Genomic DNA, 24,683 nt, shown 5'->3' on the forward strand with positions numbered 1-24,683 from the left:
CTGGAAGTTTTTCCTTGTACGATGTGAGGGTCTAAGGATAGAGGGTGTCTTTTTTCTCATACTGATATTCTGAACAATCTGTGCGGTTGTATTTGCTGTAAAGTGTCTCTACTGTAGGCTATTTTTATTATATGTACAGCACTTTGGCTCGACCAGAAATCGTTTATAAATGTGCTATATAAATAAAACTTGATTTGATTTGATCTGCTTTTGAGGATTTCAAAAAAAAAGTTTAAAAAGTGAACACAACTATAATATATGGTATTTTATTTCATTTAAGAAATTGACAAGCACTCATCAATCAACATATTAAAGAATTTGTGCCATCTGTGAAAACTCACATGAAGGCTCTTTAAAATAAATACTTTTAAGAGGAAATAATACAGACAGAATATGTGAGGCTCAAACCACAAGTACAAACAAATCATCCATATGTCCAAAGAGACAAAAGGGTATGAAAATTCCCAAAGTCGACCCCGACTCTCCAACGAAAAGCGTTTGTATAAAACAGCCAAGTATTTTTTAAAATACAGAATCTTACAAAAAAGTTGTATCTTCTCACTTTAAATCACTGTAAAATATCAGCTGGTATTATGACAAGAAATAAGGAATTGTTCCATGTATAATAATAAAATGACAGAATGTGCTTCTGCATTTTTACATCAGTATTCACATACGACTGTAGTGTACTATATCATCAGTCCTCCACCTGTCTGATGGTGCTGTGACGGAGACGGGTGTAGCACACATCCCTCCAAATGCTTTCCATTGCAACATTGTGTGTTGAGCTGAAGATACACACAGGGGACCATGGTAACAACAAAAGGTGTAGTCAGTCCCGAGACACCCACATATTTGCAGAAAACCGTTACTATCTTTTCCAAAAGTACACCACCCATGTGCGGGCTTGTAAAACAGTTCACTTCACAGACGAGTGTTCATTGTCTTTATAGGTTATATTACCGACAGCGTTCACATTTTCTGTATATATAAAAAACAAAACTTTTTTGACATTTTGTCAACTTTCAAACAGTCCAAAAAAAGAGACATATTAGCCATCAATGGGAGAGGATTCAAGAATACAGGTTACAGTACAAAAATGTGGTCTAGGTGGTAGCATGCATGTGTTTATGTCGCCCTGCACACCTTAAAACCCTCATGCGAAGACATACTGTATAAAAAGGCCACATGGCTTTTCCTTCACTATTAAATGCGCGTGTACTTGGACAACTGGCCTCTTTGTCTGCTCTGCTCATCCAACGACCATCGAAAGGTGCTTTTTTCCCCTATTGGTGGACTTTTAAACAAATACGAAGCATCATAGGGTCACTATCAAGTGTGTGTGTTTGGTACATCTGCACGCTCCTGCTGCTATTTACGACTGGGTAGAACTACGGACAAACACAGACAGTTCTTGTGAGGGAGCAGGTAACTAGAAGAAACAGATCTGTAGCTTGTCAACCTAAACAGCCTCAGTTGAGCTTGACAGTTGCATTTTGGTGTATGCAGTTTAAAAAGCCAGACAGTTTTAGGATTTTCTCAGCATCAGCAGAGGCATGTTTAATTTGAGTTAGTTTGACATTTTGGGAAATATGCTACATTTATTCGCTTATATGAAAATTGTTACCACATATCTTTCAGCGAGTTAGCTTAGCCTAGCATAACATCTAGAAACAGATGGCCTGGCTCTGCATGTAAATACTTTTGTATGTATTATTATTTTACCTTAGGAAAAAGCCAGCCTTGCTATTTCCAGTCTTTATACTAGGCCAAGCTAACAGGCTACTGGTCGTAAAGTGGTATTGATCTTCTCATTCAACTAAACCAAAAGATAATACTATTCCTTTTAAAACACTAAAAATGACCAAGGTTGAATCTAATCAATTCAATGTATTTGTGTACACAAACGAGCAGTCTCTAAGCAAGGGCTGTGTGTTTGTTCAGGGATCAGTGGGAGTATACTGTATGAGCATGTAAACAAAAGGCAGTTGGGCTCGAGCTTGAGTCTGCTGAGCTCCAGCTTCTTCAGACCATCCGAACGGAACATCTCTCACCTGCTTCTAACTTTCTCTCTACAGAAGCCCTTCACAACCTTTTTTCAATATCTTTTCCATAATCTTTAACATATGTAGGCTACTGCAGAAATAACAACAAAAATATAACTTAAGATAAACTCTCTAGGCACTGTTTGATTTCCAAGGCTTTTTGTTGTAGACTGTGATAAAAGGTCAGCAAACAGATAAAAAAAACGTAATAAAAAAGGAACAGCAGAGAGTGATGGTTCTGCCGACCACTTTCTCCTCTGTGATACATCAAAGTCCTCCGAGTCAGCTCAGCCAGCCTAACAGACTCCATTCAAGCTCTGTAGTGGAGAGGCTGTAAGGGTCGAAAGTATCTAAAGGGTAAGTATGTAGAAGTTTTCAAAGTTAAGTGTCTCAGTTCCAGTCTTTACCCATCTTTCTCCTTTATAAAAAGAAAACAAAGGTAGGATCTTAAGCCATTATCTTCTGGGGAATCTCTATTGAAGCCTTGATGAAGACGGAGTTGTCTCGGACGTAATTCCTCTTCTTTATCTCCTCGTGAGAGATGAACTTGGGGTAGCCGAAGCCCAGGGTGCTCTCGTCCAGCGAGTTGCGGGTGCTGCTGGGCTTCTGGAAGTTCTTCCAGTTGGGGTCGGGGTTGAAGGTCTCCGTGATGTGCTGGGGTTTGGAAAGTGACGGGTCGCTCTGGTCCATAATGGAGAAAGTCACCTTGTAGGAGAAGGGCCACTCCAGCAGGCTGTCGTACTCTCCAGGTAAAACGCGGATATAGACGGAGAGGTGGGAGCCCTCACCGCTGCCATTGCCGTTCAAGAAGGCGGACACCTGCAGCTTGTAGCCGTAGCGGTGAGTGTAGAAGGGCGGGCTGAAGAACTCGTGGTTGCTCCTGATTTTGGCCTCCTGGAGTTTGCGGGAGTAGTCGCTGAGCTTCCAGATAAGAACGCCGTCGTGACTGACGGACAGCTCCTCCATCTCCCTCCGCAGCTCCAGGATCTCCTGCCGCTGACGCCCCACCAGGTTGCACATCATAGTCAGGTGAGACTTAGTGGTGTCTTCCAGGTGGCGACCGATAGCCAGTTTGGGGCACTGCCAGAGAGAATAATAATTTAAAACCACAGTGAATAAGAGAGGATATATACAATCCATTCAGCTTTGTCACATTCACATCTATATAAAGTAGCACAATCTGTATCTGTTTATTTTACAAACATTTACATAATTGGAGCCTCTACTGTTTATCCTTATTAAATATTTGTCTATGGTATAGAATATATACTTTTCTTAGTTAGTTTTCAAAGAAAATAACTACATATTTTAATCAAATAAGGATTGGACCGAGTTGCATGATTTATTCTTTAAAAACCTGAGGTTTATGAGAAAGATAAACATCTGAAATGTAGAGAGGGGTCTGCCTGCAGACCTCCACTCTCAGGAGAGTTCAGGTGCAGACCTCCACTCTCAGGACACCTCCACTCTCATGACAGGAAGTGCACGCTAAGAATTCCAAAATAAAATCACCACTATCAGTACAGTGCCACTTTCCAAACAGGAAATGCATGCAAATACAAAATAAAATCGGATCGTGACAGATCGTGACACTTATTATATACATATGTATATATATATATATATATATATATATAGATATATACGGACACCTTGTATTGTTGTTACTATCAGTACAGCCACAGCGCCACTTTTCTCGGTTTCTACCGGGCAATGTCCCCGGTAGAAACCGAGTGAAAGAGCCAAAAAAAAAAAAAAAAAAAAAACCGGGGGAAAAGTGAAAAAAAGTGTCCGAAAATAGGCACTCGTGAGGCGAGCAGAGTCCCCTGTCAACTCCCGTTACATTCCTCCATGGTGTCATTTGAGCGAAAAACTTTTACAAGAACCAGGCTGGGGGGGGTCAAAAGGGCTTGACCAAGGCCAACCCAAAATGCACGGTGGGCGGACTCATCACCTCCGTGATGAGTCTCCATTGTGATTTGAAAACTTCCATCAAACGAGTCCTTCGGTGGGCGGGAAAAAAAACGCGCCAGAATCGTCACTTCCTGTACTGACAGTGGAGGTGTCCTGAGAGTGGAGGTCTGCACCGGAACTGTCCTGAGAGTGGAGGTCTGCAGGCAGGCTCCCATGGAAATGTATGCAATTTATTAAACACAGCCTCTCAACTACAATTAAGTCTCCCACAATGCCAGGCTGTTCGCATCTTTTTTGTTTGTTCACAGATTTCCATTGGTAAATGTAAATTACAATGTTTCCATTTTCTCTGAAATTCTTAATAGAGCGCAGCAAGTATGATGCTCATCTGCCACCCCCCCTCGAGCATGTCCACATTTTCTTAAACTGACGTCAGTTTTAAAAATAGACAGAATTGGACTGTCAGAATCTAGAAGTGTGGCTCTCGTTAAAATAGAGCCTACAGGCATGTTCCAAAAGAGGAAACAAATATTATTTTGGGCACAATAACAACAATTTAAGGAAACATAATAAAAGTGAATGCATATAAACAACAAGGCAAACAAGCTTGACTGTTGAAAAGGAGAAGAAGAAGAAGCAGCAGAACAAGAACAAGTTATGCAGGTTAATCTTACCCTGTGTTTGCAGCCTGCTTCTTTGAAAGGGCAGAGAACGAGCGCGCTGCCGCAGTTGTCCTTCACATGGTTAGCCAGATCCTCTCGGGCGATGTTTGGTGTGCCGCACTGGTTTGGGCACTGGACAGGAAACCGAGGGCAGTGGAACTGGTGGTTCTACAGAGGAGATGGGGACAGTGTTAATGTGTGAACTGCTGACTGACAGCATGGGTGATAACACATTCTGCACAGTGGGGTCGCAGATTAATGGTGGCACATGGAAAATGCCCTTCAGAGTAGGAGAAAAAGAAATGTGGTATTAAAAATGAGGCTGTAAAAATAGACCTGAATATATAGAAAACACCTGAACATGAAGCAGAGAGATGTTGGGACCCTTGCCAATCAGGCAATCAATGTTAAGAGTTTCATGCTGCTTTCCCTTTTCTTAAATTATAAGTGAACATTGTAGATTGTTCACGGGCCAAAAGAGCTCCTGGTGTCTGAGAAATGTTCTCATTTCTACAACTATGTGATTATCAAAATAGTATAGAATCTATAGATTATGATTTTGATGATCGAAGTGATACATTAATTGACCAATTGTTGCAAAACTAAATTAAAAAAAAGACATGTTGCAGCCCTACCAACACACTAAACTGTACATATTGAGCTTTTTTTATGATACATTAAATCAGGAGCGAAAAAAGCCTTTTATTTCAACTAAAAACACATTTTGCAAAAAACTGACTATTGTGGCAGATACTTAACTTATCTAATATAACATAATTTGAACATCCCTTGAGAATCTTGTGAAAAACATTGTGTGAAACTGACCTGGATTGTGTCAAAGACAAACTCCTTGCTGCAGTACTTGCAGGGCTGTGTGCGTTTGGGACACTCGGCCTGGCCGTGCTGGGTCAGCAGGCGACGCATCATCCTCGCCCCACACTTGTTCTCACAGTAAACGCTCTCCTGAGGACACACGCCCTGGTGGTTCTGAGATAGAGAGGAATCACGACATTACAATTTAAAGCAGGGTTATAAATTCAATACTACTTTACTCAATTGCGGTACATAAACTGCAGTTTTTATAGCTCAAAACGTCATTTTAAGGAGCAAAATATACAAGATTTCTCTAAAAAACAGTGATGCTTCGTGTGCATCTTTGACCAGCCTATGTTAAGGACAATTTCAAATAAATTAGCAAATACACAAATTAATAACCTGTGAAATAATGTATCTTATGATGAGATGTTTACTGATGTATATTTGTAAACCAAATAGTTTTCTTATTGTTTAATAAAATATTGCTTGATATGAAATGAATTTATTCTACATTGTTGGGCTAGCCCACTAAACAAATCAAATGTTGTACTCTGAGGGCTTTTTAAATAGTCAGCATTCCTTCCTTATAATAAAGTTCCGAACATTTATTTATCAATCCATATAAACATAAAACATGATGCTGCTGCAGATTTTGGAGTTGGTTGTATCTTCTTTTAATTGGGAAAAATAATCCGCAGATTAATCAATAATAAAAACATTTTGGAGTGGTATTGAAAGGTTTTGAATGATACATAGTTGTAAAGATGACTGAGTAATTCCAATGTGAGAGCCATAAGTGGACTAAAGCAGCTGTAGCTGCGTGCAGAGGAGGCACCATGTGGGCCAGAGTAAACAGAAGGGGGGGCGGTGGAAATGACAGAGGTGTTAGTGAGGAGACCCTGAGGTACTTCAGCGCTCTCACTGTAAAAACACAGAGCCAGTCAAAGCTTCTTTTCTTCTACCAACACGTGTTATTTCAAAATAGAGACACGCGTGCGTTAGTCTCTCCTGCATTTCACAAGGATGTCTTTCAAATCGGCATGGAAACTATATTGCGTCACTCTAGGTTGTTTACATCAAGTTCTCGCTGAGCTGTAAAAGGAAAAGAAAACAGATTTGGAGTGTTTACCTCGTAGGCTTCACCGGTGAACTCGCTGCCACAAAACTCGCACTTGACCTTGCGCTTGGGGCAGTCGTGCTGCAGGTGTTCGGGCAAGTCGCGGCGCGTCAGCTTGACTGAGCAGCGGTTGGGGCAGGGTATCACGTTGAAGGCGCAGGTGGAGAAGTGGGCCTGGGTGAGACACAGCGACACACCCACACACACATGTTAGGAAATACGCAAATATCACAGTTTGATAAGCAGCAGAGATAAAAAAAGAAATACAATAAAATAAGAGGATATTGAAGCTTCTCACCTGCAGCTGCTTCATCTGGCCGGTCCAGCGGCAGCCCTCCTCGCTGTGGATGCAGCGGATGGGCAGATCCAGGATCTGCTGCTCCAGCTCTGGGTCAGGGTAGATCTGAACAAAATAAAAAGGACATAGTCAGTACTGCAGCTGCAGGAGCCGACCAGGCAATGCTGGAAGACTCTAATGTAACACTTTCATACAGCAAAGGTGTGAATGGGTCTGAATCTGCATTTTACCCCAAAAAGAAGCACCATTTGATTAGCTTAAAAAGCTAATTGATGGAGATGAAAACTTGAAACTTTTTGGAGTTACATAAGATGGCGATGCAGTATTTGACCCTGGGTTGTTAACATTTAACTTGTTCTAAAACCATGAATTCACATTTGTCCATGTTATTCAGCTACATTCTGTTAGTAAGTCAGCTATAGGGTCGCTTGTAGGCATATTATTTAAAAATGTGTTTTGGACATAGCCAGGCTAGCAGTGCCCTCTTGATTCCAGCTTTTATGAGGCTAAGCTAAACAAATCCTCTATCAATACAGCGTTGAGATTGGTATTGATTGGTGTTTCTCGAAAATAAAGATATATAAGATAGGAGTTTATTCATCCCGAGGGAAATCTTTGGAGCATACAAAATTGGAAAGAGAGTTAATATAAAATATCAATAGGGTGCAAATTCAAAATGCACACAATGCTTTCAACATAAACAGTTAACTGTAATGATTATAAAAACAGTTAAACTAGAATTGTAAGAGCGCTGACCTCCACCAAGGCCTATGCTGCATCCACATGCTCCTTTAATAATCCCATTTCACAATTTAAGAAGTTGTTCATCTGACTACAGTGTGACCATGAGCTCTAAGTGGTAATGTAGAAACAACATGGAGGCTACAAAGATGTGTATTATTGTATTGCTCAGAGCATTTAAACAACACCTCGACCACTGCTTCCTAATTGTTCTGATTCTTGGGAACATTCATGTGAATCTTCCCAATTGGAAACTGATTTTCTGATTATTCACGTGAATGCAGCACAAATGCCCTATCTCACAATGTAAACAGGAGTGAAACATAATTTGTATCTGCCTCAGGACTTGGACACTTCCACAACCTTTCTTAAAAAATTGTGTGGTTTTTCAGTAATCCTGCTGACAAACAGGCAGGCACGCTGAGCCAAAAAAACTACAGGAAGTAAAAAGTATGTTTATCAAGATGTTGACTTAACCATTTAAATGCTTTTTTACAATAACATGTTGGATTCCGCACCACTTTATTAAAGATTGAATGTCTAAGGCTCACATAAAGATAGACTATGGATTGAGATTGCGTGAATCAATGTGTCGTCGCAGTCGTTGCAGTGACAATCAATGAGTTAGTTTGTGGGTTTATGGGACCTTTGAGAGAAACTGGGAGCAGAGGAAAAGATTTATATTTCCTCGGTCACTGAGTGATGGGGATGAGTCACTTTTCTGCCCAAACACCCCAAATCCTCCTTTACAGCACGCTGTCCCGAGGATTTACAGCTCTGCTCTGCTTCCATCCCCCCATGCTGTCACAAAAGCAAAGCACTGGTCAAACAAGAAAAGCCACTTCCTCAAAATGTTACAACAGCCCTCTAAACAAATAACAGCTCAGTAAAAGCCCCAATGCACTCATGTGCCTTTTACTGCACCGACACATGGGAGCTATCGCAATCAAATTAAAAGTGAATTCATCAAAATAATCTACAATAAAAATATGTCTTTATCTGACTCGGGAATAGAAGCCTCAGACAAACCAAACATGTGTGTAAATCTATTAAATACGCTTGACAAACATATCTTACATTAAAACGGATGCTTGCACTTTTACAGTGGAGGCAGGCATTTTTTTGCTGCCATAATCACATTCTTTCAGGGAGAGGGAGAAAAAACTCCTCTAAAAGCACTCTCTCATTGTTCCAGTCTTGGAATCTGCAGGGAGACTGCAGTAATGACCTTTTAATAACTTAGTCCCAAGCAGATCAGGGGGGTTAAGCTCTTTGGAGCTCAAACTTGGGGGTTTATTCTGTCTGGTTTAGCCATTGTTAGTCCCACACTACTACTACTAGTACAGCAGCAGCAGCACAGTCCTTTAATGAGTGAGGTTGTGTTTGTGCACATTTTTTTTGAAGGACAGTGTGCAACGAGCGGGACAATAACCCTGACAGTAGACCACCAGGATGGGGAATTTGCAGGCGACTGGGAGCATTGGTAAATAACAATGTCTGACAGGTGTGCCATGAGCACATCCTTCCCATGGGAAGTCCCTGCTATTACAGGCGCCTCCATTGCTCTCAGCACAGCATTCAGACCTGCACTGCTGCATCTCCGGGTTAATGGCTCGACAGCTAACTCAGGCTAATGCTAACAAACTGTATGGGAGATATATACATAAAGCTTTTTTGAAAATGATGCCAAAAGCTGCTCAGAAACAGGGAGGATCATTAACTGTTGGTTGGTTTTAAATTCTCTGATGCATAGTTCAGAAATAAACCCTTATCCTTTTGTTGCAGTCCCTCTCTTTCTTTACAGCTGGGATGTCGCATGAGAGGGACACATCCTCTTACTCTGAATACAGTTAGTCATTATCTTCTCCCCCCTCGGGCGGAATCTCATCTAACTGGCTCTTAAAAACGAAGAGAGAAAGAGTACAGTTCAAATCTAAATACAGTTTTATTTTCTCCTGGGAGATATTTACTTGGGGCCGGGGGAAACAAAATGGTGGTTCAAATCAATTGAACAGTGTTTTGTTCCCACTGACATAAACCACAACCCCGGACTCTAGGTTAAGGATTATTGCTTGTATCTTATTAAGAGATTCACTGGTACAGTTGTTCATTCTTTTTATTGTAAAATGTCATCAAGTCAAGTCATGGAATTAAAATTGGAAAGCCTTTTTCAATGTTAAAAATGTATTATCCTGTATTTTGTGCATTCAGTCAAAAAAGTACACCACTTTGTTCGGGGCTGATTTCTGCAACTACTGGATGGATTGGCATGACCTTCTATAGTTTTTATTAAGCGACATAATAAGGTAAATGCTTACATTTGTCAAAAATGTTGCAAATCTATAGGTATTCAGCTGTACTTTTTGCCAAATAGCCAACTTCATCATGCTAAAATGCTTAGCTAAGATAGTGGACATGGTGTGCAATACATTATAATTGTTCAAAATCAGCATTTTTTAAAGAGAGGGAAAAAAGTGTGTTATTAGATTGTAATTGTACCTTGGCATAGTCCAACGGGAGCTGGTCCTCCGGACACTTGAAGACGCCCTCACTGAAAGAAAACAACAGAAAACTTGTTATTAGTGGAATCACTTAAATGAAGCATGACTGCAGACAACAACTGTTAGAAAGAGACTCAAAAAGGACAGTCAGCCATTTTTTAAATCACAATCAGTGTTCAGTGAGATCAGTATCACAGACCCTGACTGAGAACAAGTGAAGCAAAAAGTATTTGACAGGCTGTAAGAGCAGCGCTGCATCGCCTTGTGTTTTATTATGTCTCTTCAAACACTTAATCTGAGAAGTTTTCTGACTCACCTCTATGACGTACAAACACGCACTGCACAATGAAGTCAGATCTTTGAACTTCTGGCTTTAATATACATAGGCTCTTTTATCTCTACCTCAAAGTAAACGTCTGCACAGATTTTTAATACCAGAGAAGACAAAACTACAAGTTGGAGCCTGATGGCATTATTTATAAAGAGATGATTGATGATACGGGTCATAGCTACATTTATAGTTTCTTTCTCAGAGTCAGTTTTGAATGTATGCCCTTGTTTCACAGTCTAGATTACAATGAGCTAGATTTAACAGGCTTGTTTTCCACAGAAAAAGGGAGAGTCAAATCTCCTCAGGAAGAAAACAACGAGATGCTGGTGCGAGAGTCAGAAATGTTGTTATTTTCTTAAATGTTCTCCTCGAGCAGTTAAATCCCCAAATAAGACTTTATAACAGCCCCCACTGAGTTACTGTGGCGCCACAGAGGAGCCCTCACTGGCCTGTTTTAGGGCCAAATGTGCGAGTGGCTCATTAGGACGTCCCCACCCTGATATCATCATGAAATATTCACACTTTTAAATAATGGAGGCACCAGGGGTGAGCCGCTACACAGCATCCTGCAGCTGCACAGGGAAACCATCCACACACACAAAGGTTTCTTAAAAAACGCAGAAAAGGGAATCATGTCTAATCTCTGGAGATGTCAGCAGTGTAACGGCACCCTGCTGTTTCTGGATCAGAGAGGCTCTCGAAAGGTCTTCATTTACAGGTCAAATATTTGTATATTTTTTATAAACTATTAAATCATATCAACATTCATTCTCAACTCCTTCCTGTTTTAGGTGCTAGTAAACTAACACATGGTTCAGGACTGTTGGTCAGACAAAACAAGATATCAACTTTAGAATTGTGGGGACCTCTGAAGAGTTTGACAATTTATAGATTTATAGCATGATTGTTGATGAGGAAAATTATCTTTCGCAGCAGCTGAGACCCCTTACATATTTTGTTTTTCACACGAAATGTACTGAAACTGCAGACAACAGAGATGCAAGGAAGTGTGTTTTTGTTCAAAAGTCCCAAGGCCTGAGGCTTGATCTGACCCCCCATGAAAAGAGGCCTCTCTTAACCCCGACCATGCCTATATTAAACTAATTAGGGGACAACAGTCAGTGTGTGCTTCTCAGTGTTTGATTGGCTGCAGTGTCACCTGACCGCAGCCCCCAGAGGAACAGCAACATGTGACAGGACGGGGGTGCATGTGCACATGGCCCCGTCCACACAGATGCTGTTAAGCCAGGGAGTGTGTTGCCGGGGGGGGGGGGATGGGAACAGAGGTTAGGCCTGAGAGGGAGGGATGGTTGATGAAAATGAGGGGGGTGGAAGAGGGAGGTTAATGCATGACGAGACAGCAGTAATTCTTCTCCATCAGGGTCACTGTGTCAGCAGGGTGCTGGAGACCAATTAACAAGCCACAAAGGGCTGTAAAAGAGGGTCAATCGATTAGACTGAGAGAGCATAGTCAGCATCTCACGTGTAGTGTGAAATCATTTACAGTACTCATCGCCATCACCCAGGAATCATCTCACATTGTTGAGTGTAGAGAGCACAGCGACCACGCAGCGAGAGGAGATGGGAAGCGACAGGCTCTCAGCTCCGGACAGGGGGACAGCCAGGGGCCCCTTCCAGCTCGGGCCCCGTGTCTGACGCACAGAGAGGCAGACAGGCGAAAAGAGCCAAGTCACAGACTGTCAGGATGATTCCTTCCGTGGACGCAGAGAAGCTCCAGGAGCCACACAGTCATGTGTTCTGGCCCCACTGCTGATAATGCCGCTCCACTCTCTTGGTCGCTTGTGAGTTGAACTCACTGCCGCTTTGTGACAGCACATTAGCAGTGTAAGGCTGGGCCGATGTGTAACGCAGCTCCAGTTCAATTACATCCATCTTATATGACTATCGAGGGCTTTCTAAAAAAGGACTAGAGAGCAACATGCCCAAAATATAACTGAATATCATATAGTGCTTAGTTTTTCAAAAAGATATATATTAAATATTTTGTCTGAAACTCAAATATTTTCAGTGTTCTGTGATTTAATAAACTCAGAAAAGCTGCATGAGTCTTAGTCTTTTGATGCACATTGCTCACTGAAAGGATTGATAGATAATCAGGATGGTTTCCAATTAATTTGGCTGTTGATAAAATAATCGATTGATTGTCTAATTGTTTCCACTCTAAATCACAAATTTGACTCAATGCCAACGTTTATTGAATCATTTGTAAAGCAATTAGTTGATGAACACGACAGAAAGCAATGTTGTTGATTGATTAATTATATAATATATTTCCTTTATCAGGCCAAATATTTTGAGATTCCAGTTTCTAAAATGACCTAATTTGAGATTATTATTTGTATTATTATTTTTAAACTGTGTTTTGGCCAGCCTAAAAGACTCATCTGTAGTTGTCACTTGGGCTGTAGATTAATCGTATAAATAAAATATGTTAATCCGTAGGCATAGTCGTTAGTTGTAGCCCTAATGCACTCATTAAATGATGAACACAACTGTAGCACAAAGCCCAAAGGGGAAACTGTGTGTACATCCTTGCAAGTGGGAACTTGCACCTCACAAACAGCCAGGCTCTTTTAAAACAAGTTTCCCACAAATGTTTAGATCACAGACCACAGTTCACACCCTCGTCAGCGAACATCCAGGGTAAGCGGCCGACAAACAAGTGTTTAGTGTCGCGTTAGGATGTCACAGGGGAGCAGCTTGAGTCCGGACAGCATACAGTATAATGCAATCACCTCATTAAAATGTTATCGCCTCCTTCTTTCCGCTCTGTCTGTGAGAGCAGCCGATGCTCAACAGCTGCGGGGACGGTCATGTTTAAATCACCTCCAATTCACTGTCAGACGTGGGCACACGCATTATCACATTGTGTTAACTAGTAAAAACACTCACTGTGCAGGAGCAATGCACAAACTAGTCAAACCTATTATTGCATTTGACCTTAAATCCCTCTCCCCTCTTATTGGCCCCTCTCAAATCTTCTTTGCAGGCGCAGATTAAACAGCCTTCCATTTATCCAGACGATACCACGAGGACAGCCGCCACAACATGCTTCGTCACTCTGTGCTCAGCTCCTGACCGTCAGGCGGTGAGAAGTACAAATCCCTCAGGTTTAATCTCACCGATGCAGAATGGAGTTTTTTGTTTTCTGCGGGCCACACAGAGCGCCCAGGCTGGTGACAGTGACCTTGAAAGCTGCTTTATATTAACTAACAGAGGGACTCCTGAACAAACCTCCCTGTGTTTGCTATGTGGAGGGCAGGGCTATTGAGAGACACTAAACAAACTAAATCCAAAGCATGAGGTCTTTGGAGAGTGCAAGTCTGTGGCACATTAACACTCCAAACAGACCTCTGTCACACGAGCTATTTTCTCAGATAGCATCGAGGAGCCTCTACTGAACTGCCCGCTTATTTCCTGCAGGAGCTCACCACTAGCTTTTATGTTCATCCTCGTGCTCAACCTTTTTTGTCTTTTCAAGTTATAACCAGGATTAATTTATATGTACACAAACAAAACTTTAAATTCCGCCAGCGCCCTCTGTTCAGGCTCTCGGTCTCCAAGCTGAAAATAAACTCCCGGCTTCTCCTGTGAGGAAGTTGAAGAGAAAACAGGAACTTTGTTTTATCTCAGATAGAGTTGCTATAATCCCCCTAAATCCATCTGGTTTACAGTGTGTGTGGGTATGCGTGTGCATGTGTGTGTGTGTGTGTGTGTGTGTGTGTGTGTGTGTGTGTGTATGGACTGTGTGAAGTCATGACTTTTTTCTTTTACAACTTCTCTTTTGAACAATGAGTTCAGATATTATAGAGACATTACAAATACAAATCTTGCCTTCATCTTCTGAAATGGAAGAATTTGCTAGTTTTTTTGGGCTTATACACTGTATAAAACTTACATGGAAATGTATTATACCAAGCAGAATACAACTTGTGATATGGAAACAAATCTTTGAGACCAGTGTAACCCAGTCCACACTTATATTATATAAAGTAAACTGTGTTCATTACATATTGCCAACTGGAATTGAGTAAGAGGAAATCACAGTCAGCAGTTTTGTACCAACATTGAATTTATGTATGACGTGTGACTTTAGAGAGCTACTGCCACTTTAATTATGGAAACTTCACAAAAAGGAAGCAAATGTTTTTCCAAAGATTTAATAGATTGTTTTAATGTTTTCCCAGCTGCCTTTGGGGCTGTCTCACCACAACCCACACGTTGTTTTAATTGATTCCAAATGAAAATTGAGGATCTGCCTCTCAGTTACATTTAAAACAATAGTGTATTCAGTGGAGGAAAAAACTAATTTAGTATACCATCATATTTCTGTAAAGTGTATTTTGTCAATCACATTATGTATAGGCTGTCGTACTTAAACAAACTGAGTCTGACAATCCGTCCTTGGAAAAACGTGCTCTCTCTACCTGGACTTTAAAGCTGCAGAAGCTCTTCCTTCACATTCTTACAACTAGATTAACTCCCTCATGTGAGCTGCTGACTAAAGCGATTCTTAAACCAGGTCGAGTGACAGGGCAGGTGGGCTGTCTCCACCTGTGAAACCCGATACGCTGCAAATGTAGAGCTTCCTTCGCCCACGGCTGATTTGGCATTGGTCCGAGCTCTCTGCAGCCTTTTCAGTTATCTGAAAAGGGAGGAGAAACTCCTACTTTCACAGAGTGTGATAATGCACCTGCCCACAGGTGATTCACCTGCTCCCCACAGGCTGTCTGCGTGGGATATACCCTCAGAGCTGCTGTGACAGCTTCTTGTGGGGGATTTAATACAAGAAAAAGTGTCAATACCTGCGGTTTGCTAGACCACACATTAGTTGTGGACATTCTCTATGGCCGCTTCTAATAGAGAGGTAATGCTGATAATTATGAATATGTCAGCTTCCAACACAATAAAAAACTACTTGATTTTTTATTTGACACCTACTGTAGCTCAGCCTGTAGGTTATTTATTCTAGTGAACACTAAAATACCGGAAATATTTTGGAAAGGAAGGGGCTGAATTTTGTGAAATTACTTTTGGTTAAAAAACCCAAACATTCCCTTATTTTTGTCATTTAATTGAGCTGCCAGCGAAGCCTTTCAGCCAGTTAAACAGTGGATACTTAAATCATCTTCTCTGTTTTATGAGACGAGTACAACCTGCCGTCCTGCTGCAATTGTATTGAAATTGATCGAGGTCATATGAGTGCTAAATCTTGTTCCAATCTGCTCTGTCCTTCTCTTGTAAATTATAAATGTTATTATTAATTACAGACCATATTTTTACCAAACACAGAGGTCGTCTGATGAATATTAGTCCGGTGGGATTAAGTGTGTCACAGGCGCCTGATAAATATATGTTTCTATCAAAGGAAAGGCCGTAAATTCAATGAAACAGACCTTATACATCATTTACATTCTCTCCAAAAGAAAGAGCTTGATAGCTTTCAGGAACCTGCTTGTTGAGTTTAGTGCACGCCTGTCCTGAATATGACACCTGTAAAATCCTATTCTTCTTCATCTGCTGGTCACTAACAGCCAGTGGCAGCTGTTTCATAGAAAGCAACAATCGCTGACAGTCTGCAGGTCATGGTCCTCAACTCGACAGAAATAAATTACATATGACTCAGTGTTAGACAAGCCTAAAAAGACAGGTGGAAAATTATAGCACTTCTAATGGTGATTATACCCTTTTTTATATAAATAAAGCAGTTAAACTTTATGGTGCAGTTTGAAATCTCTATTTTTCCCAACCAGATGAACCCTATTTTTTTTTAATTGTGTTTCTTTGCCAAGGCAGGAGAAAAATGATGCAAGTTGTTGAAAGGCACTACTACGAGTGTGTGTGTGTGTGTGTGTGTGTGTGTGTGTGTGTGTGTGTGTGTGTGTGTGTGTGTGTGGATGTCTGGCCTCTTTCCCTGGCTTCATCTCCAGCACTCCATGTAGCACACTCACTGGGAACTAACGTGGACCAAGATAGAAAAACCATTAAAAGGATTGTGTTATTATGAGCTACACTTACACTACCTGCAAAGGAAAGTATATTTTCAGGCTTGTGTTTCCTCTCTTTTGTTTAATGCACTGACTAAGATAATTTCACTAGCATACATCCCAACATTAAATACACCTGAGGCCACGATGCTCATGCCATCATTGCTTATGTAATAATATTCATTTCTCCACGCAGTTGGCCTCACCGTTCTGACATTTGTGAGCACAAGCCATCTGTGAGCAAGTTCACACAGCTATAAAGTGTTCAAAGGTTAACACAATCTCAGTTTGTTTTTCTGAAATGTCAGCTATGCAGTGGCACAGGCAGCAGATAAAGAGTACTGTATGGAGAATATTTACATTTCAACAACAACAACAACAGAACTTTACTGAATACTGCATTAATGTACAACATGAATTATATAAAATACTGTGAAAACATAGACCGATGTGACTATTAGATGTAACACAGACAAATTCCTGTTCCTGGACAAAAGAATCTGTGTTTCAATGTCTACCCACTCAATTTATAAAAAATGTAAAAACAGAAAGAACATACCATTCCAAAAACATACAGCCCACTGAACGTCTGTGTTTTTGAAAATGATTAGCCACAAGTACATCAAGTGGAAGATAAGTATTATAGGTTTGCAATATGTTCAGAACTACATTTCCTAGAAGGAAATGTTTTGCTTGTGTGATTATAAAAAGAGTAGGTCAGAGGAACTGTCGGGGCAAAATTAGACAGTCAGTTTGAATTTGCCAGCAATTAATAAGGTGACTCATCGTAATTGCCTGGGGAGCAGCTTAGAAAACGCCATGCCATGAGAGCAAATGCTATAGAAAAGAGCCACCTGCCAGAGGACAAGCTGGGTACAGAGACAGAGTGAGAGGCAGCAAGGAAGCAAGGAAGGAAGGATTGACTGAAATAAGGAAGTAAAGGAGGTAAGGAGGTAAGGAAGGAAGGAAGGAAGGAAGGAAGGAAGGAAGGAAGGAAGGAAGGAAGGAAGGAAGGAAGGAAGGAAGGAAGGAAGGAAGGAAGGAAGGAAGGAAGGAAGGAAGGAAGGAAGGAAGTCGAGGGATGGTCAGTAGCAGGAGGAGCAGCCATCTGCAGAACCAGCACAAGCCTGCAAAATTCCATAATCCATCCTTAAGTGTTTGAGAAGGGGAGACAGCGCTTAAAAGTATTTATAATCCCCTAGAACTGTCTCCTTCCATCAGTGTGATCGGGCTTTGACTTGGAGTCTTTATCAAAGAGGGGAGGGATACAACATGAAATACTTTGAGATTTTGGAAATACAGTAATTTGCTGTTTTGCAGGGAGTTGGATACATAGAGTGATAGTCTCGCATGCTACAATATGGTTGAAGCCTTTTATATCATCCTGTTTAAAATCCATATCATGTCAACGGGTTGTTCAGTTTCAAACCAACAGTATACAGACTGGCAGGCTTTTAAATAAATAAAACAGAAAATGTAATAGAATGCTGTAGGATCTGTTATTTTCCTGGACGATTTCCTCCCCCAGATTATACGCTGCAGAAGGTACGGGAAAATCAATCCACTTTCATTAACTGCTGCTGATCTGGGTGCAGGGTGATGGTAGTGGTGGTGGTGCTGGGGGACGGGGGGGGACGGGGGGAAGCTGTCCCACCAATTGTATCAGGAACCGAGCTCATGCAGTGTAATGCAGTCACGCTCATCCACTCAGCACAGCAAAAAAAGAGACCACCTATCGGAGGCGTACCCACATGCAGGAGCTGCGTACATGAAAGGAAAGGAGGGCTTGAAAGAGACGCTTTACGTTTGATCTGGTTGAAGGGCGATTTGTAGAGGGGCGGAGCAGATGGAGGTCTGTGCCTTGAGATCAATGGAAGTCCTGAGCTTTAACATGTAGCATATGTGAGAAGGACCTACTGGTCTTTAAAAAAGCGCTAAAAGCTGCTGTCAAGGTTGCAATGGGTGTTAAAAACCCCACTCTCCATTTTACTACCCACTGACACACATTTGTGAAAGAGAGTGATCAGCCATGATTCACCAACTCACCCCAAATGGAAGCAGTTACATGCCATAAAATGCACCAGACACGTGTATATTTTAGCTGTTTTAATCACAGATGGCTGGTCTAATTTTAGCTCAGCTTCAGAGGACAGATTTCTGCTCAAAAGGGCGATGTGCAGCGACAGCGGCTGGCTGGCTTCGAGGAGCTGCCACGCTAATCCTGTGGAATGCCTGCACTGGACAGAGGGGTTTGGAGATTGCCAAGGCATTGCCTGGCCTATTAAAAACTGAGAACTGCCTGCCAACTGTATGCATATGGCATAGGAGAAGCAGCACTAGACACAGTCATCTAATTTTTCCTTCAAATGGCATTAATGAATGTGCCATTGGAGTCACAATCATTGAGAAGCACAGCATGAAATCGCAGCACTAATACAGATTAAGTGTGGAAGCAGCAGCGCGCTTTGGGCCATAATACAAGCTGTCTGTCAAAAGAAGAGGAGATGCATTTTCAATCAGCATGTGAATGCGGCTGCAATAATAAAAGGCGTCAGTCAGAAAAAAAGAAGCTAGATAATGTGCAGGTGTTCAGTTTGAGGTAATTTCTTAGGTTTTTTATTAAAACTTAAAAGCAATATCAACACATTTTGGGAAACAAGCTTATTTGCTTTTTTGCTGATAGCTACAGCAACTGTCTTCAACTGTCCAAGCTCAATTAGCTTAGCGTTAAGACTGGAAACAAGGGGAAAACAGCTAGCCTGGTTCCGTCCAAAGGTTAGAAAATCATCAATTTATATATTTATATATCATCCCTGTGTTTTTTATATTGTAAACTGTATTTAAATAATGTGTGGGCATGTATGCATGTTGGTAGGGATGTGTGAGCATATGTTTATGTGTGTATATGTTTATATAGATATATATTTATTCGTTTTATGTGGAAATGCACTGCGAGGATTGCTTTTTTAAATTTCGTTGTACCTGTTGCGATGACAATAAAGGAATTCTATTCTATTCTATTCTATTTGAGAGTATAATTAATAGAAAACATTTTATTTAATCTGCAATACCATTTTATCAGCAGGTAGCTGTAATATGAGTGCCATAATAAGCCGACAGATAATGAAACAGTTCCAATATTCTGCGATGTAACTCTCCACAAGAACATGCACTTACAAGTTTCTGGAGGCATTTTATTTCATAAAGTTCTGCTTGAGCTAGCATGTTGTAGATTGCCAGAATATGTGACAGATGGTTGATAGAGAGGTCAGAAGGTTAATGCCCTGTAAATCCAGAGATAACATATTTTGTATCATAAAGCAGCTCACGTTTTAAACACTTTCTGTGATTAGTAAGGATAGCAGCAGATAGATCAGTCCTTCACAGGATATTCACATGAGATGTAAATGCCAGGACAGCATCAAAAGGGCACGTCTTTAAATATGAAAATCCTCCATCAGTCAAGACAGGATTGAGCTTTAGTGGAGTCTTTGTACTCCCTCGCAGTAATAAAGATTAAAGTAGAATAAATGACACATAATCCCACATTTTAAATTAAAAAAATGATTTTTATACCCAAAAAAATTATTTTACACCCAGAGGTTTTATGCTTCTTTAACTGATTAACTGCCACAAGTGAGGTCATCCGATGGTGGGATCATTCACAAGTTGTTTTCCTAAATTAAGCGGTGTGGATTTCAGCCTGAATAAACTGCAAGAAAGCCTTTTTTTGTCAGGACCGTCCTAACTCCTGTGGAAGAAAGAAGAGGAATATGCTTGGGAAATGCTTGTTAGCTGGTCCAAACGGCTCATTATTCCTTTGTATCAACCTCCGTTTGCTCTCAGTGGACTTTGTTTTACGAGTTTCAAAAACACATATCTGTTTCACCCAGCCCAGAGGCCAAGAGGGACAATTTCTCTTTAAAAAAGGGAATTTACTCCAGTGTTGGCCACCAGAGGAAACGCATCAATCAGAGACCACTTAGAGGTAAAGTTTCACGATTTAGCAGCACCTAGACACATGAGCTTATGGCACCGGAGGAGGGAAAGACGAGCTGCTGCTTTGCATGCTCTTACCATGAATCCTGTTTTATAGCAATCCGTCAGCACTTCAGTTCATTCATTTATGTAGTCCCAATGCCTATATTCATACAGCAGACAAAGACAGTTGTTTCTAATGTACGCAGATCTACTGCATATCTCTGGGGACAGAGCCTCAGAGAAACGCAGCTCTCAACACCCTTCAATTAAAACTATTCTTTATATGGCACATTGAATGTCGCTCCTTTGAAAATATGTGAAGCCAAAGTGAGTTGTGAACAAGCTGAGAGAGAACACCATACCAAATTCAACAAAAACAGACTACATTAACCTATACATGATACAGGAAGGCAGATTATCTCACAACAATTCAGCATGGCCTGCTCTGCGAGACCAGCAGCAGCAGGTGGGCAGTGCAGATAATCCCTTCACCCAGTCACATCTTATGGACAACAAATCTTTTAATTAACCTGAACCTGTTCACCCCCTGTACTAGGGCTGTGCGATTATGGCAAAAATCATAATCACGATTATTTGGTCAATAATTGATATCACGATTATTTTGACGATTATTCATTGACCATTTATTGAACTTTAAAACAAATAATATTTTACCAATAAACAAGATCAATAAATGTGTTGGAGCGCACTTCCAAAACCATACTAAACATATATTAATATGATAAATAAAAATAAATTAGACCAAAATAAATGAAATCAAACATGTTGCAGTGCACTGTCACAACCTACTGAAAACTCCTTAACATAGCCAACATTTTGGTAAAACATATTCAACATATTCCACTCAGTTAAAACTTGAAGGCTGGCCCACCGTCATGGTCCAGAAGTAACAGGAAATAAATGTTGAACTACAATTTAAGACCAAATAAAAATGTTTAGGCCACCATGGCAAATGCTGGTAGGGCTGCTCATTTCATCTCTTAAAGATTTTTTGCAAGAAATACCAGCCTGTTGACATGGTCTGGTTTCAGAGATGAGCGCAGGCAGGTGACGATATTGCCACCTGTACTGAAGACCCTCTCTGAAGAGGAACTTGTGGCAGTGCTGCCACATGACACAGGAAAAAAAGAAAAGACTCTGAAGAACCCTTTCTTTGCCATTATATAAAAATAGTGTTGCTACAAAAGTATAAATTAGGCTTACTAATAAGACAACTCAGATCTGAAGCTACACAGTAATCTGCTGCAGCAACAGTGCAATAAAAAAGACAACATTAATAGAATCAAACCCATTTTTTGTTGCATTTTATTAGAGTATAAAAAGAAATGCCTTTTTAAAATATGATGCAAGCAACACTAGTTTCTGAACTGATAGACTATAATCAATTTAAACAGAACAGATCTTAATGTTTGCATTCTTATACCATTTTGTACAATAATTATCATGAATAAATTCAAACAAACTAAAACTTACAGCAGATTAATAACGGTATCTAAATTGAGTTTTTATTATATCAAAAACCTGTTGAAATGCTGCTGTTATTTTTACTGTCCCACAAAAGCGCGTCGCAGCCTCCAGGAAAGCTTCTTTCACAACTTCGCCGTCTTCGAAAGACTTCATGTGTTTCGCAAGAACATGACTGACACGATAAGATGCTATGGTAGCAGCCTTGCTCTTGTTGTTGGGCCTGATGGAAATGGACTGCTGTGCATTTAGCTGTCCTTTCAGGCCCCTCCCCTTTTGGAGCGTAGGGCAGAATTAGGAGGGAATTCCGTCTCGTAGCGTTTGTGCACTGTTTTGAAATGCCGCTCCTAAATTACCCTTCTTCGATAAAGCCACGCTCGCATTGCAGATGAGACAGATGGACTTTGAATTGGAATAGATACAAAAATAATGATCCTCCCACTTGGAGTGCAAATTATATATTTTGGGCTTTTTTGCTTCTGCCATAATTGCGGTCTTGTGTGTGTGCGGACTGTCACTCCTGTTGACCATCCATGCTGTTGACACGGACAACGTCAGCGAACTAGTGCACTGCTCACCAGCCACGCCCAGACACATGGGGTGAGGCCGGCCAATCACAAAGCTTTGATGCGTTCAAGTGCATTATTCTGGCACGGGAACATTATGTTACAGGACATTAACGATAAAACAGAATATTGTTGTTCTATTTTTAGACACATCTCGCGATCGACTGGGAATCTCCCCGCGACCCTTCTTTTTAACTAGTTGCTGCTCTTGTTCTGACATCTTCGCTTGCGCTGAACACTCACAACACATGTCACTCCCACATGGCCGAGTGGGCTTTTAGGGAGGGGCGAAAGCGCACCCAGCAAAATAATCGTATTTTGTCAATTATGCTGTTTTCCTAATCGTCGCAAACCATAATCGTAATCGCGATTAAAATACGATTAATTGCACAGCCCTACCCTGTACACCGGAACAGGAAGTGAAGCACCAAACTCTTAATGATGCATACAATTTACTTGATACAATTGGCTTGGCAAAATAACTCTTAGAAGTAACAACAACGGCATTGAAAGACTGGATAATATCATCAAGACACAAGCTCAGCGAATATCATGTGATACATGAACAATTGGACATAAGGTGCATTCACACCGCAGTACTTTTCCCACAAAGGTTCATGAGAACTTAGTTCATGAGAACTCTTTAGTTCCCATGAACTAAGTACAGATCGCGTTCACACCGGAATAAATTCCTGGGGATGGATTAGGCAAATGAAGCCGCTGACGTCACTTCTTCTTCTTCTGCTTTGGGTTTACTGTCAGGCCGCAAACAACTTCACAGCGTATATTGCCACCCGAAGTCCCCGTCCGGAAGTCCCCGGAGTTGGGGACTGGCTTCAGTAGAAGCTGCTGGGACTCCCAGCAGCTTCTACTGAAGCCTTCTGAGTAAATCGCCAGAATGCTGACACCTCCTCATCTCCACCGCTCCCATGTTTTATTTTGTGTTGCCATAAGTTAGTCTCTCTGCGTTTGTGCGTTGGGCTAATGCTAATGATGCTAATGCGAGGATAATAAAATGGCGGCTTCACAAAACGGCGTGGTTTGCATTCCGCCCAGTCAATCAGACATAGGAACCTTTTTCTCCCACGAAAGTCCCTGCTCTCTAGCAGGGACTGAAAAGGGGGTAAAAAGGTTCTCATGAACTAATTTTAGTTCTGGCTCTTTTTGGTGTGAACGCGACATTTCGGAACTATATCGGAACTAAAGTGGGAAAAGTACTGCGGTGTGAACGTGGCTATAGACATTCACTGACGGGACTAAACATTTTTTGAAAGAGAAAATCATCTGCATTGACCAAGAGATTAGGATTCCTCCAAATGAACAAAAGATATTGCCATATTTACATCTCTTTTTCCCCTCGTTTTTTGAGTGTGAGGTTCTACTGGTTTCACTGAGATGTGCCCAACTATCACACACTAGTGGTGGGTAGAAAACGTGCATTAATTAGCTTTTTCTTCTGATGATTCTCTGCATTTTTTGTTAAGATTTGCGCGTCATGTATATAAATACAAGTATCTACTTTGTCTGTTAACGTGAAGAAAAGATCATCCACATTTGTTTCTGTTCATTCGGTCAATGCTGATGCGATGCACTGGATCGGAGCTTTAAAAACACCCCTCGAGCTGACCTTCTAGGTTGGCGTTAGACTGCAGGTGTGGGTGAACCATTATCAACTTTACTGTGCAAGTTATTTTAGTCCCATCTGACAAAAAGAAGAAAAATGTGTAATGCCCTCTGTGACACATTCGTTAATTAGCCAGGATGAGTCCAACTGTTTTGGAAGTTGAGAAAGTGGTATGCACATTTTATTCCACATCAATAGAGTTTGTCACGCTGAACTAAACACAAAATGGAGATGGGATAATGATTTGGATTTCTCTTTTCAAAGTGTGTGACCTGCCTCGTACCATTATTACAGCCAAGAGCAGGAAGCACAGCAACGAGTCTGATGTGTCACGGGTCATTTGTGTTCCTCGGGCAGAAAACTGAAAACTTTCTCTCAGCCTCGTGCGTCTTCCTCGATGCTGCTCACCTTCAAAAACTGGTCAAATGAAAGCCTTACTTCCTTGTCAGATATCATAAAAGCAAACAGCATTATATAACGTGAATAACTGCCTCGGGCTCATTTGCATTCCCATTGAACTGCGAGAAGAAAAGCTTATTTTCCTGATTTATCAGTTAGCTGATGCAGGCCTGTGAGCTGTGCACATCGAAGGCA

General features: G+C 41.1%; 1 protein-coding gene across 1 annotated transcript in view; it reads right to left on the reverse strand.

Moving 5' to 3' along the window:
- Window positions 1-250: 250 nt before the first annotated feature.
- The window catches only part of traf4a (tnf receptor-associated factor 4a), a 36,757-nt gene continuing 12,324 nt past the window's right edge, over window positions 251-24,683 (reverse strand). Inside the window, exons 2-7 of the mRNA XM_034207048.1 lie at window positions 10,093-10,144; window positions 6,853-6,957; window positions 6,567-6,728; window positions 5,447-5,608; window positions 4,634-4,789; window positions 251-3,125 (exon numbers count right to left, since the gene is read on the reverse strand). Coding sequence (XP_034062939.1) covers window positions 2,493-3,125; window positions 4,634-4,789; window positions 5,447-5,608; window positions 6,567-6,728; window positions 6,853-6,957; window positions 10,093-10,144 — 1,270 coding nt within the window. The 3' untranslated portion in view covers window positions 251-2,492. The remainder of the gene's footprint in view (window positions 3,126-4,633; window positions 4,790-5,446; window positions 5,609-6,566; window positions 6,729-6,852; window positions 6,958-10,092; window positions 10,145-24,683) is intronic.

The sequence above is a fragment of the Gymnodraco acuticeps genome, unplaced genomic scaffold (genome assembly GCF_902827175.1).
Source record: "Gymnodraco acuticeps unplaced genomic scaffold, fGymAcu1.1, whole genome shotgun sequence".
NCBI classification, from domain to species: Eukaryota; Metazoa; Chordata; class Actinopteri; order Perciformes; family Bathydraconidae; genus Gymnodraco; species Gymnodraco acuticeps.